Raw genomic sequence first — 12433 nt, 5'->3', positions numbered from 1 at the left:
ATTATGAACTTGTACTGTCCTATATATAAGCAGATAAAATAATAAATATTTGCAAATGGTACTGCTGTTTAAATAACTAATTATCAGAAGAGTTTGATTATAATAAACATAAAATTATACACGTAATGCCTCGAAAATTGGGCTGAAAGTGAGGAACGGAGTTTCTTAACAGTAGGCTCCCTCTGTCTAGCATGCTATACGCGGGATCCAGCGTGAATAAAAAATAAAATACAAATATTAATATATAAAAAAGATAAAAATATAAATTATAATTACCTTTGTGTGTTCGCTGAATGATGGCGGTACATCCACAAATACCCTGGTGTTGCCGTCCCACCACAGGTCTACTTTGATAGGTAGTTGTACTGAAACAAGCATAGAATAGATCGAATAACGTCTCCTACATGTATGTCAAGAATGAGGAAGTTTAGGTTCAAATTTTAACACAAGAATTTGTCAAATTTTACATAATAGAGTAAAAGTAAGATAAATATTACATAACATTTATAAAAATTTTAGTATATTTATTGGTCGTGCTGCATAAATAGACAGAATTTAGTAGGTTCAAATTCCATTCGAAAGAGCCTTATAATTTAATAAAATATAAGTCTGATGTATGAATGACTTATTATTACTACTATAAATTGGTTTCCAAAAATATCTAAAACCAAGGGCCAATACGTCTTTCTTCGCTTTACGTTGGTGTCAAGCAGTATACGTATTGAGTAGCGGAAATAAACGCCGCACTCACACTTATAAGTGAAAAAAAAGTAGTTCATTTCTCTTTTCTGGTAAATATTCCACGAAATCACGACCATTGCGTTTACAATCACCGCTGTCCCCTACGCTATCTCATATCTTCAAAATATTATGATATGATGTAAACAACAATTCAAAATAGATCAAATTCCTGTTAATTTACTACTTTAGTACTTACTAATAATAAACAGTGAAGAAGCAGCCCTTATCCTAATCCCTCCCACATTAACAGGCAACTGATTAATTTCCTTGCCATTGACTAGTATTAAGCCACCTTGTTTTAGATGTATGTTAGCGCCATTGTATGCGAGGCTGACGGCCTTAGTGCATGATGGCTTGCCTTCACCTTTGTAAGGAGCTAGGTTCATAGCCTGTGTAGAATAAAGTTGAATTAGCCTCAATTTTTAAATGAATTTGAAAAGATAATAATTTATTGAAATAGTTATACAGATAGATATAAAACAATAAAAGTTTCCACTGGCTTCTTTTTAATTTTTTATCATTTTAGTTATTATAGAAGCTGAATTAACATTATTAAAAAATATAAAAACAATAACAATTAATAAACAAATAATAATACGTTAAATAATGGCATATAGAGAAATACTTTATAACATCATATTGCACAATTTATAATATCACACAAAAAATCATAAAAAAAAAACAAAAACCTACCTCACTAATACTGCCCGAACACGCAACATTTTCCACATCAATGGTAATATTATCGGTTTTCAACAATGTATAGGTGCAGTGTCCCATAAAGTTATATTTTAGACCATCGAAGGTGGTGTAATGTGGGTCGCCCACTGCACCGCAGCGAGCACCGCATGGTATCTGGGTACAAATCCATTCGCCTGCTTGGCATGTGCTGGGGGAATTAAATAACTCAAGGTAAGTCGAAATTTAATATTTTGTTAGTTATTAGTAGGAACTTTGACGATTCATTTCTTTAAAATTAGAAGTTTACACGCTTTTATTGTATTACGTTCATTAAATAATATTACAAAATAACATCATAAGATTGAGAAAATTACATGTCTCATTTAGTGTCTCATGTCTCATTAATTTTATTTAAGTATAATTTAAATAGAAAAGAGGGTGACTTTTGGGCGAAGGAGTTGCCATAACTTCTTCACTAACAATACCATATGGCAGTAGGTTTTTGTAAAAAAATACAAAAACCTCCCTAAAAGATAATACCTAAGATAGTTAATATTGTTTAGTTCTTATTTAATATTATGATTTTTTAAAACAGATTTTTTTTTATATGAAAATAATAGACAGAATTGGTCAAAAAGTAATGAAAAATTTACCAAGTGTTACAGCTCTTCGGTATGACAGCTCCAGGTGGGTAATTTTTGTTTCGAACTCGACACGGACATTCTTCTTTTTGTACGCAACGACCACTCTCCAAAAGCATGCCTGTATTTTTATAAATGTATAAATTAATATTTTATTTTTATATTGTAAATTTTAGTTCAAAATTATGCGAGAACATTTTCTATGCGACCCAAACTTTTAGATAAATTACGTAAATATTGAATATTAATATGTGCACACACATATCGCATCAAAGAATTTTATTTCTTATTTAACAAGATGGAATGTACCTTTTTTTCTTACATTAGGAAATTATACAAATAAATTATTCTTTAAATATATGTTAAAGACTAAAATAAAAACACAAATGACATTACTCATCACCAGCAAGGAAATCACATTTCCGCTTACGATAACATATTTATGCCATAAAATATATTTTTTAAAACAAAAATACACTTTAAAAATTATGGATTATAATTTTTTTTCATTGCAAAATTTAACTGCACAATACTATACTGCACAATATTTTTTTTATTGCCCAACCTCCTAAATTGTGCAATAATATGCCAAATAAAGCTATTAAGTTGTAAATTAGCAAATGAATAGCGTACCATCGGGACAGAAGCATCCTTCAACACAAGTGGCGTTTTCCTTCACTATAATATCTGGTAAAGCACAACTGGGTTGGGTATCGGGACCGCAGGATTTATAGACTTTGCCGGCCGGACAAGTCATTGCTGTGAAAATAAAATTTCTTAATATGTTATTTGTATTCATTTTATTCGTTGTTATGTTTTGCACTACCAAGATATCCTGTACCATTGTAAGAGATCACTAATTGAGATAAGGTCGCCTTTGCATACTACCTCTATGCGCAAAATGTGTTTATTTATTTTTTTCTATGTTTTTATATTAGTATTCTTATTTGTCTTGTGATTTTTTTTATTTTCTCTGTGTATGCAATAAAGAGGTTTATCTATTTGTCTATCTATTTGTCTATCTATTTATCGATGTTATTCTTTATCTTTGAAATATTTAATATTTTCAACAATACAACATATTATTTTATATACACAAACTTACGGCAAGTGTCAGAGTCTCGCCATGCTCTCATTTCTTCTACGCCGTGCCTGAGACACTCCTTGGCGTACACTGATACTGTTTTACACGCACATTCTTCTGGACCTAAAAAATAGTTAGGTTAGGTTAAAAATTATTTATACAAATGTAACCCATTAAAATGTACTTCTGTAAATTCCATTTACCCAACATTTTTATTATTAATAAGAAATGTAAAAAATCACCAATAATAACAAGTACATAACATACTTTAATATTATTTCAATATTTAAAAAAAAAGAAAGCCTGTTCTGTCGAAGAGGCACAAAAAGTGACTGTAAACGCGACAGGTTGTGGGTTCGATTCCCAGTCAAGGAAAATTAAATACTTATTATATTCATTTTCTTCGCTCTGGTTTCGAGGTAAACCGTGGCGTTGAGTTCCGCCATATAACACGCAATGCCTCTAGAATTCAGCGGTAAATGATGAACGGAGTGTCGTACCACTAGGTTCCCTTTGCCTTCCCTGCTGTGTGCAGCATAAAGAGTGACACTAAAAAAACATTGTAATGTACATAAATTTAATTCTAAATAATATTGAATAAATTAACTTACTTAGACTCGTGACACACGCACAATAGTCCCATTGACAGACTTCTAGAAGTTGAGATACGTCCATTACCTAAAAAAATATAAACTTTATTATACTGAAATATAATATATATTTTTTTCTATTATATGCCCTTATTTTTCGCCTACAAATCATTTTCTTAAGCAATTTTGAAAAAGGAACGTCTACATACATTAATCATATAATTATATTAATAAGTGAAACAAAAAACTTTGTGCTCTTTTTTATAAAGACTGTGCGAACTGATAAGCATGAAATTTGGCATTTTTAATTTATATAGAGAAGACGAACAATATTGCATAAAAAAACAATAAACTATAAAAAAATATAACACACGTTAGTATAGGACAATAATTCAACACATTTCGTAATTGAAAAAGACATGAAAATGAATAAAAACAATATTACCAACCTTAGAGCATTTTCGGAATTTATCCTTGCTGAAGACTTTAGAACAGAATTGCATCGCTTTCTTCATATCGGCATCTGACTTTAAGACGCAAGCGCTAGCATCTGAAGGACTTTCGTCGCAGATATCTGCAAGATTTAATTATTATTACTTAATATGTACAAAAAAATATCATCAAACATGGGCTATTATCAGACATTATTTTAATAAATATAATTAATTTAAATCAATTTAAATGAATAGATCCAACACAAAATAAACACGTGTAAAAGAAACATAAAGCAAAATAAATATAAATTCATATAATATTATCCATATTATCTTAATCTATAAAAGTTAATGAAGCATACACAAATATAACACTCTTGTCACTAGAGTTTTTTCGAAAAACATAATTTTATTGACTAACATTGTGATATTTCTCGTATTTCTTTTATTATTCACATTTAAATATGTACAATTATTCTTATATGTAATAAAACGTTTTCATAACAACCCACCTCCAATCTTATTAAGCTGCCACGACGCGATCATAACAGTTTTAGTGGGCGCGATCTCTCCCTCCTTCGTCCTCATATCGTTCTCCGGGTTCCCGTCAAGAGTGCCACAGAGACCTTCCGTTTTGTTCCAGAGCAGGACAGAACCTTCCACTATTACGAAGTTCTGGAAATACGTTACGTTAATTACTATTCTTTGTTTTATCTTCACACTGTATTCCACATACGGGGGACGAACTCAGACCCGCCGCGTTTAGTCACATCCTTGTGCCATTGCGCAACAATAGCATCGTAAAATATACATAATTTAATTAGAAGATTTTGTGATATATGTATGTATACTTAACTAATATTATAAGATAAAAGCTATAGCTAAACAGTTAGAAAATGCCTAACAGTGTATTAGCTCTAGCAGAGCAATGAAATAAAAATAATTCTTTCCTTTTTTTATTTTGATTCTTTTCATAATGAAATAATACAATTGTATTAATGCGCTACAAATACCTATCTATGGCTTTATTATACCTGTATTTTTCAGTCTACTTAGACGAAGTATGGTATTAGAAATTATATATGTCGAATTCAACTTACTTTACAAATATTGTAATATTTCTTTAACTTAATTTAAATGATTAAGCACACATATTTAAATAAAAACATAAACATTAACTCACATTGGTATCCCACTTTAAAGTGAGTCCCATATCCAGGTCGAGGAGTACGCTGTCGCTGGGCATGGACACACGGATGCCGGGTAGCGACGCCGGCATCGGGATCATGCGCTTTGTGCTGCGGAACACTACCGAGCCGTCGTCTGTACACAAATATGGATTTTAGTATGTTTCATAGTCCTATATCTATATATATAAAATCGAAAGGTCACTCACTCATCACGAAATCTCAGAAACTACAAGTGCTAGGAATCTCAAATTTTGCATAGGAGTTATTTGTAGGACGTAGATGCTCACTAAGACGGGAATTTGCAATATTCGACTTCTAAGGGGTTGTTTTTGGGGTCGAAAGTTTGTATGAAACTTCGTTACTACAAATGCTAGGAGTCTCAAATTTTGCATAGACGTCACTAGGACGTAGTCGTGGAGACAGAAATTTATAATAACATAGTTCACGCGGGTGAAACCGCGAGCGGGCCGCTAGTATTCATATAAATAGGAATAAAAGCTTAGTTTATTTTATATTGAAGGTTCCATTTGGGTTTTATCAGCTGCAGATAATATACCTATTGTGGCATTAGTTTTAGTTTTATCACAATTTTTTTGTTAACAATTAAACATAAATTAGGAACGAATATACAATATTGCTTTAAAAACTAAAATGTCTAATAGTTAAAATAAAAAAAAAGGTTTATTTGACTGATAATTATACTTTTAAGATGATAATAATACATTTTTATTGTTATAATATAAATGTTAAGAATCGTTATAATAATATATAATAAAATTCTTCTTATCCTTACCAGAAACGCTAAGCGTATACATTTTCTCCTCCAAATAAATAATAATTTCAGACGGACAGTACTCTCTCTCACATTTAGGATGTTTAATCGCGATCGTGTATTTGTGCTCTATTATATCACGTACTAGGATATGCTTGCAAGGAGACTGGAAACTGGAAAATTAACAAAATTGGATAAAAATATTAATATAATAATAACAAACAGTGTAAAGGTTATTTAAAATATGTTATGGCAGAGAGAACATGGAAATTGTACCCTTTACAATACCTACAAATGTAAAAAGAACAGTGTTTATTTTTGTATTTTATCAAGAAAGTAGCAGTTTTATTTTTCTAAGGAACTAAATTACATACCTATATATTTTCCCATCAAATGTTTTGTAATGACTCCCGGCCCAAGTTAAACAGCTGCCACCTTTAGGTACAAAGTCTTGTACCACGACGGTCACGGGTTTATTCCCCGTGTTGTACTTTCCAGTGCCATGTGTCATATGTTCATAATCGCTTGATGAGTTTGAATGAAGCGAGTCTGGTATAAGCTGTATTGTGTAAAAATATAAGCATATATTTTTAAAATTTCCTTTTGGAATTTATAACTTATTCATTTCATATATTTTTATATTAAGAAATTATTGATGTTTCAATAAAAATGTTTTAAATATAAATGACAATTATAAGCCCCCAACATAAAAAATCCAAAAAGCAACTAAACAACTAGGAAAGAGTTGATAGTCTTTAAATAGTTGAACATATTTACTGGAATCGTAGATAAATAAGAAGACTCAATTAAGTTACGTTTAGCCACGGAACGGAAGCTATGATGCCACATACATACAGAATATAGATTCACACATAGACACACACACATATATACATATATAATAACTAGTGGACGCGACTTCGCCCGCTTGAACTATACGAATATTTATTAAATATATATATATATAAATTATTTTCAATTTAGGGAGTGAATTCTAAAAAAACGTAAAACACGTGTTCAATGAAATATTTTTAAGTGCCTGAATTTCAAATGTTATAAAAATCCATATAAACTTAATTATATTCCATACAAACTTTGAACCCCTATTTCTTCTATTTAGGGTTAAAATTTTTCAAAATCCCTTCTTAGTGGATGTCCAGATTACGAACATAAATATCTGTCCAAATTTCGCGTTTCTACGCACAGCCCTTTATATATAAATGTCATGTCCTTACTTGTCTTACATGTCCTTTTATATATAAATAGCGCGTCAAACTTATACAGTTTTCGTGGGAGGGTAAAAAGATATATACAAAAATTATTTACCTCTTTCGGACGATGGTTGGATGGAGTTATCACGATGACTTCGTCTGAAAGAAAAAAAAAATGTTTACTAAAAGATATACATGTAGTCACCGCCCTGAAATTAATTGTAGATGGCTGCGCACTTTTGAATTTAGTATTTTTGATTATTTTCTTTTCGAGTGTACAATAGTTCAGAAAGCCTTACTTTAGAGCGGCCATGACTTTCTATCATTTCATTGATAGTACAGTTATTAAAACCATCATTATTAATAAAATAAATATATATATGTATAATTATACTCACTAAAAACGCAATGCGGTATCGGTTGCGGCTCGAAGACTCCAGTAGAGAACAGGCAGGTGTATTCATCAGCTCTGGGCACGCTGAAGGAGGCTCCGGCGGGACAGGACAGCTGACAGGTGAACTTATCCATGTCGCCGCGACAGCTGTAGCCGCCGTTGAAGGCGAGCTTGCGGACGTCGCACACACTGGCCGCTGGTAAATAATACTCTATTTTAGTAATATTTTTTCTTGGGACCTTTAACGTGGGTTTTTTATTATTTCTTTCTTTATTCTTCTTGTTATGATTTATTTCAGTTTTAGATTGAGAATTATTAAAAAAAAAATAACTGAGACACCCAGTGTCTTCCACTGAACTGACTCAGTTATTATTTTTTATTTTTTATTTTACAGTAATCTCACACTGAGTCATAATGACCTCAATAATAATTTATATAGTTTTTACGTGTATATTAAAAGATACATATAATTTAAAAGTTCCTTAATTTGCAAAATGAGAAAGTATATTGAAAACTTACAATATTGACACTGAGGGCCTCTAAAATCTTTAGGACACTGACAAGTGTTGACAGACAGACAAACACCGCCATTTAAACATGGTGGATTGCACTCTGGTTCGCAGTCGGGAATTGAACTCAGGTCCGCCCTGGTCGGCTGCCACTGTCCTTGCATACACCGAATGTTAGCTATGGTAGAGCCATCTATGAACTTGTGACCTTCCATACAATTTATTGTACAGAATCTGTTGAATGAAATTGTTCATTTAATTTCTGATGTTAGTCAAGAATCTTTAAATTAAAAAAAAAAACAAGAAATTTTGTAAAGAAAGCCAAGATTTAAGACTTTTTGTACGGACTTTTAACACTTTTAGATATTAAACGGAAAGTAAAATTTATCTATATTGTATATGACTACTTAAATGGTAGTTAAGCTTGTTTGTAAATAGATTTTAAGCCACATTTTTTAAAATTTAATTTCTTATTCTAATTTCTTAACTTTAAAAGTATGTTGTTTTGAGTTTGACAATCTTAAGAATGGATTTGAAGACCAAAGTTATTATATGGATGTCACTTACTCAGAATTAGAGCATTTCATATGTGAGTTCTTAGGTAGCGGTGGGTTGGCCAGGCAAGGCTTCTTTTCGAACTCGCAATACTTGCCCTGGAAGTTGGGCGGGCACAAGCAAGTGTTCGTGTCCACGCATAGTCCGTTGTTCTTACACTCGACTTCGCATTTTGCTATAGAAAAACAAACAAATATAAATAAAAGTATTTCAAAAAATATATGAATCTAAGTATCTGTCAGGGAGGTGTGAAGTTTATTAAAAAAGTCGTAACGTAACGTTCGAGTTCTATTTAATAAGTTTTCCTCTTATTAAACATAAGGACACTAACAATTAACAATAAGTAGATAAAAAATAAATTTAAGTAAGTATTGTCGGTCCAATTTTACTTGAAAAGTTTTATCATGATTAAAAGGCTTAATTTAGTAGTTAATACAAAATACAAAAACGAGAACACGCCCTCCCAAAATAATCGAATATGAAAGACATAGGTACTCGTAGATGCAGATGCAAAAGCACCAAGTAAACATAAAGTCTATTTTAATTTCAACCGTGACCCAAAAACAATGAATTACCAGTTATCTATTTTATAATTATATTTGGGTTGCGATTAACTGGTCGCATATTTTTAGTTTCCGCCAAAACAGAGATAGCTCCCACGCCGCTTGATTGTGAGGGCCTAATTATTTAGGTTCTAATTTAAATACTAACATTGATAAGTCTACAAGGTTAAAATGTTATAATCATAATCCACGCATATCGCAGGTCTTATCTGCTAATACGAAAATAATACTATCAGCATAACATTCAAAGATGTCAATTAAAATTTAACTGTAGGTTCATCTAGTTAATGCGAATAAAATCTTTCTATAGACAATAATAAATTATATAGTAACTACAAATTAAGTATCATAATAATTTTCATGCAATAAAATAATTTAAATATTTATAACTTATTAAAGCATTTTTAACCGAGTTCTGCAAGAAAAGGACGTTATCAATTCGACTGCATTTTTTTTTATATAACTTCATAAACCCGAGCGGGCTCGGCAGACTAAATATAACTTTATAATAAAAAACCCTTCTGAATCACGTTTGATAGCACGAGTATTTTCATAAAGTTCGATTCCACGATAAAAATGAATGGCGGATAAATTAGCGAGAAAGATATAATAAGTGCAAGGGTCACAATTTTATTAAAACTTTTTACCAATAGTATCATCAATAATTGAGTAAGAATAATTATTTTATTTATAATATTTTACGGGGTTGCTTCTCCGCAATTATTGCTGAAAGTCGGAAAGTAAGTATTGATACGTTGTTTGTTATTGGTTTTTGTGAAGGTACCAACCAATATACCAACCAAAAAAAAAGAAAACCAACGTACCAATCTAAAAGATATATAAATGACTGATAGACAATGCTTTAGTATATGATATACCTAGTTCATTTTGTGAAGAGTAGGGGGCACTAAGATTTCAAGAATCGACGGAAACAAAGGGGGTTTTACGTTTTATAATTCTCGGAAACAACAATAATAAATGGAGTGATAACTTTTCAAATAGGATTTCCCATGTGAAAAATATAAAAATCGAAGTTGTTTATAATTTTTAATTAAAGTTAATACTTACAGACGTGTTTGTATAGATAAAAAACATTATCCGAATAAAAAAAAATAAAAAATATATAAGCTTATCTACATTATACACTCTTAGCATCCTGTTGATTTTACAGTGTATATATAAGTTAATTCTAGTATCCTACGTAACTGACAAAATCAACTCTAAAATAAATAAAAATCTAGTAAAAAATATTTCCTCGTTTAATTTTAATTTATAACGATATAATTTCTCGTTTTTTTTTTATTTTGAACTTTTTTTAGCCTCACGCAACCTGTATCACATATACAGCAGGTTAGCAGGCGGAGGTGTGTTAAATCACTGTATTAAAATTCCGTTCTCCACTTTCCGCCCAATTTTCAAGAATGAGGAATTAAAATCGATCCATACCCCGTGTAGGATTTAGACTCATAACCATCAAGTTTACAGACGGTAGCGTCTGTATACTAGTTACGACGGTATCTCTACCTGCACATCTCTAGCTACACTATATATTATAAGTGAACTTTCAATTTAATTATCTTAAAAAGCTTTATATTCCTTTATTACAATTAGTTTATATTTAGGTGTATACAAAAAAAAATTATAAAAACTTACCCGTATATGCTTGGTTGGCATTGTTGGCAAAATTAGAGTATGATGGTCTGCAAAAAGAAATATCATATTATTTTTATCAAATCGTATGAGGTCGTCGTGACACAGGTACAGAAGCGTGTGATACCAAACACGGCAGTTTTGGCGCTTTTCTTTCTCAGGGGATATAAAATATTTAATATTTTCCTCTTTCTGCCACTCAACACACAATGCCTCAGGAATACGGCGGAAAGTAGCGGGCGAAATGTCTTAACGCTACCATCGCCGCCGACATTAAAATATTTAAAATATGATCATTCCTCCAAATGGGCACTCTACCTAAAGACACCGTGCTTACTATTAGAAGTTGTTCTACTGCATCATGATATACGGTAATAATAAAAATATAAATTTTAGAAAAATCGTTAATTGTTCTGTTTATTGTGTCGTTTTTACCTTACACGTTATTATAATATTGTGTTCTTAACTTTTATCGATTTCTATAGGAATATCGCTATTGTACGCATCTGTAGCACAACAAGTCGACAAGACATGACCGCCCTGATGTTAGGTGTATGGCTGTGCAATATTTATTTTAGAATTTTTTAAAGTCTGTCGTTTCACGCTCTAACCCCAACGCAACAGGGTAGGCAGAGGGAACCTAGCGTTAACACACTCCGTTCTCCACTTAAGACCGTCTGTTACTTTTGATTATTTTGTCCCCAAATTTTCGCGCATAGTTCATGAGCAAAAAATCAAAATAAAATATAATATAAAAAAATATAATATAATAAATAAAAAAAAATGTTACAAATAATTCAAAATACAAACAAATAGAATAAAAGTATCTAAAAATTGTAACAAAATAAAAAATCTGATTTAATTTAGAAACTTTTATCTTATTAATATTCAAAGCGAAAACGAATGTATACATAGGTTAATTTTTCAATTAACTTACCCGTGACCTGACGAGTCCCATGATCGTGATTCACCATACATGCTTTTATGTCCTCCGTAACCACTTTTGGTGCCACCGTAGTTACTTTTAGTACCACTGTAACCAGTTTTAGTACCACCGTAACTTTTTGTACCACCATGAGCCGTCTTAGTCCCAATATATCCATACTTCCTAGGTTGCACAGATTTGGAATAACCCCAATTCTTCATATAATTTGGCATATACGCAGGAGCTTGAACGTCGGATTGCCTATTTGAAAAAATAATCATCATAGCAGCATATCAAATAGATACATAAGTCCTACATACCTAAGTTGGTAATTTGATAATAATAATTCTCAACAAAGTCATTAAAACAAGTTAAAAGTTACTACTAACTATGTTGTTATCATTTAGAATTTTTTAAGATTTTGAAAAAAAAGTGTATATAAAATAAATTGGAATTAGTATAAAATATCGTAATGTCATTATGGTTAAGCTTA

General features: G+C 31.2%; 1 protein-coding gene across 1 annotated transcript in view; it reads right to left on the bottom strand.

The window, feature by feature from the left end:
• Hml (hemolectin) overlaps positions 1-12433 on the bottom strand; it is a 49463-nt gene that overhangs the window by 36604 nt on the left and 426 nt on the right. Inside the window, exons 2-19 of the mRNA XM_085204801.1 lie at positions 11953-12201; positions 11019-11065; positions 8815-8977; positions 8258-8481; positions 7743-7934; positions 7460-7503; positions 6508-6692; positions 6155-6306; positions 5355-5494; positions 4684-4846; positions 4187-4311; positions 3759-3825; positions 3169-3270; positions 2697-2822; positions 2076-2184; positions 1435-1630; positions 938-1130; positions 277-365 (exon numbers count right to left, since the gene is read on the bottom strand). Of these exons, the coding sequence (XP_085060927.1) occupies positions 277-365; positions 938-1130; positions 1435-1630; positions 2076-2184; positions 2697-2822; positions 3169-3270; positions 3759-3825; positions 4187-4311; positions 4684-4846; positions 5355-5494; positions 6155-6306; positions 6508-6692; positions 7460-7503; positions 7743-7934; positions 8258-8481; positions 8815-8977; positions 11019-11065; positions 11953-12201 (2566 nt within the window). The remainder of the gene's footprint in view (positions 1-276; positions 366-937; positions 1131-1434; positions 1631-2075; positions 2185-2696; positions 2823-3168; positions 3271-3758; positions 3826-4186; positions 4312-4683; positions 4847-5354; positions 5495-6154; positions 6307-6507; positions 6693-7459; positions 7504-7742; positions 7935-8257; positions 8482-8814; positions 8978-11018; positions 11066-11952; positions 12202-12433) is intronic.

The sequence above is a fragment of the Heliconius melpomene genome, chromosome 20, assembly GCF_056956725.1.
Source record: "Heliconius melpomene rosina isolate 202511_hmr_F chromosome 20, ASM5695672v1, whole genome shotgun sequence".
NCBI classification, from domain to species: Eukaryota; Metazoa; Arthropoda; class Insecta; order Lepidoptera; family Nymphalidae; genus Heliconius; species Heliconius melpomene.
The sequence above is the reverse complement of the archived record's forward strand: the minus strand, read 5'-3'. Positions and strand labels throughout refer to the sequence as shown.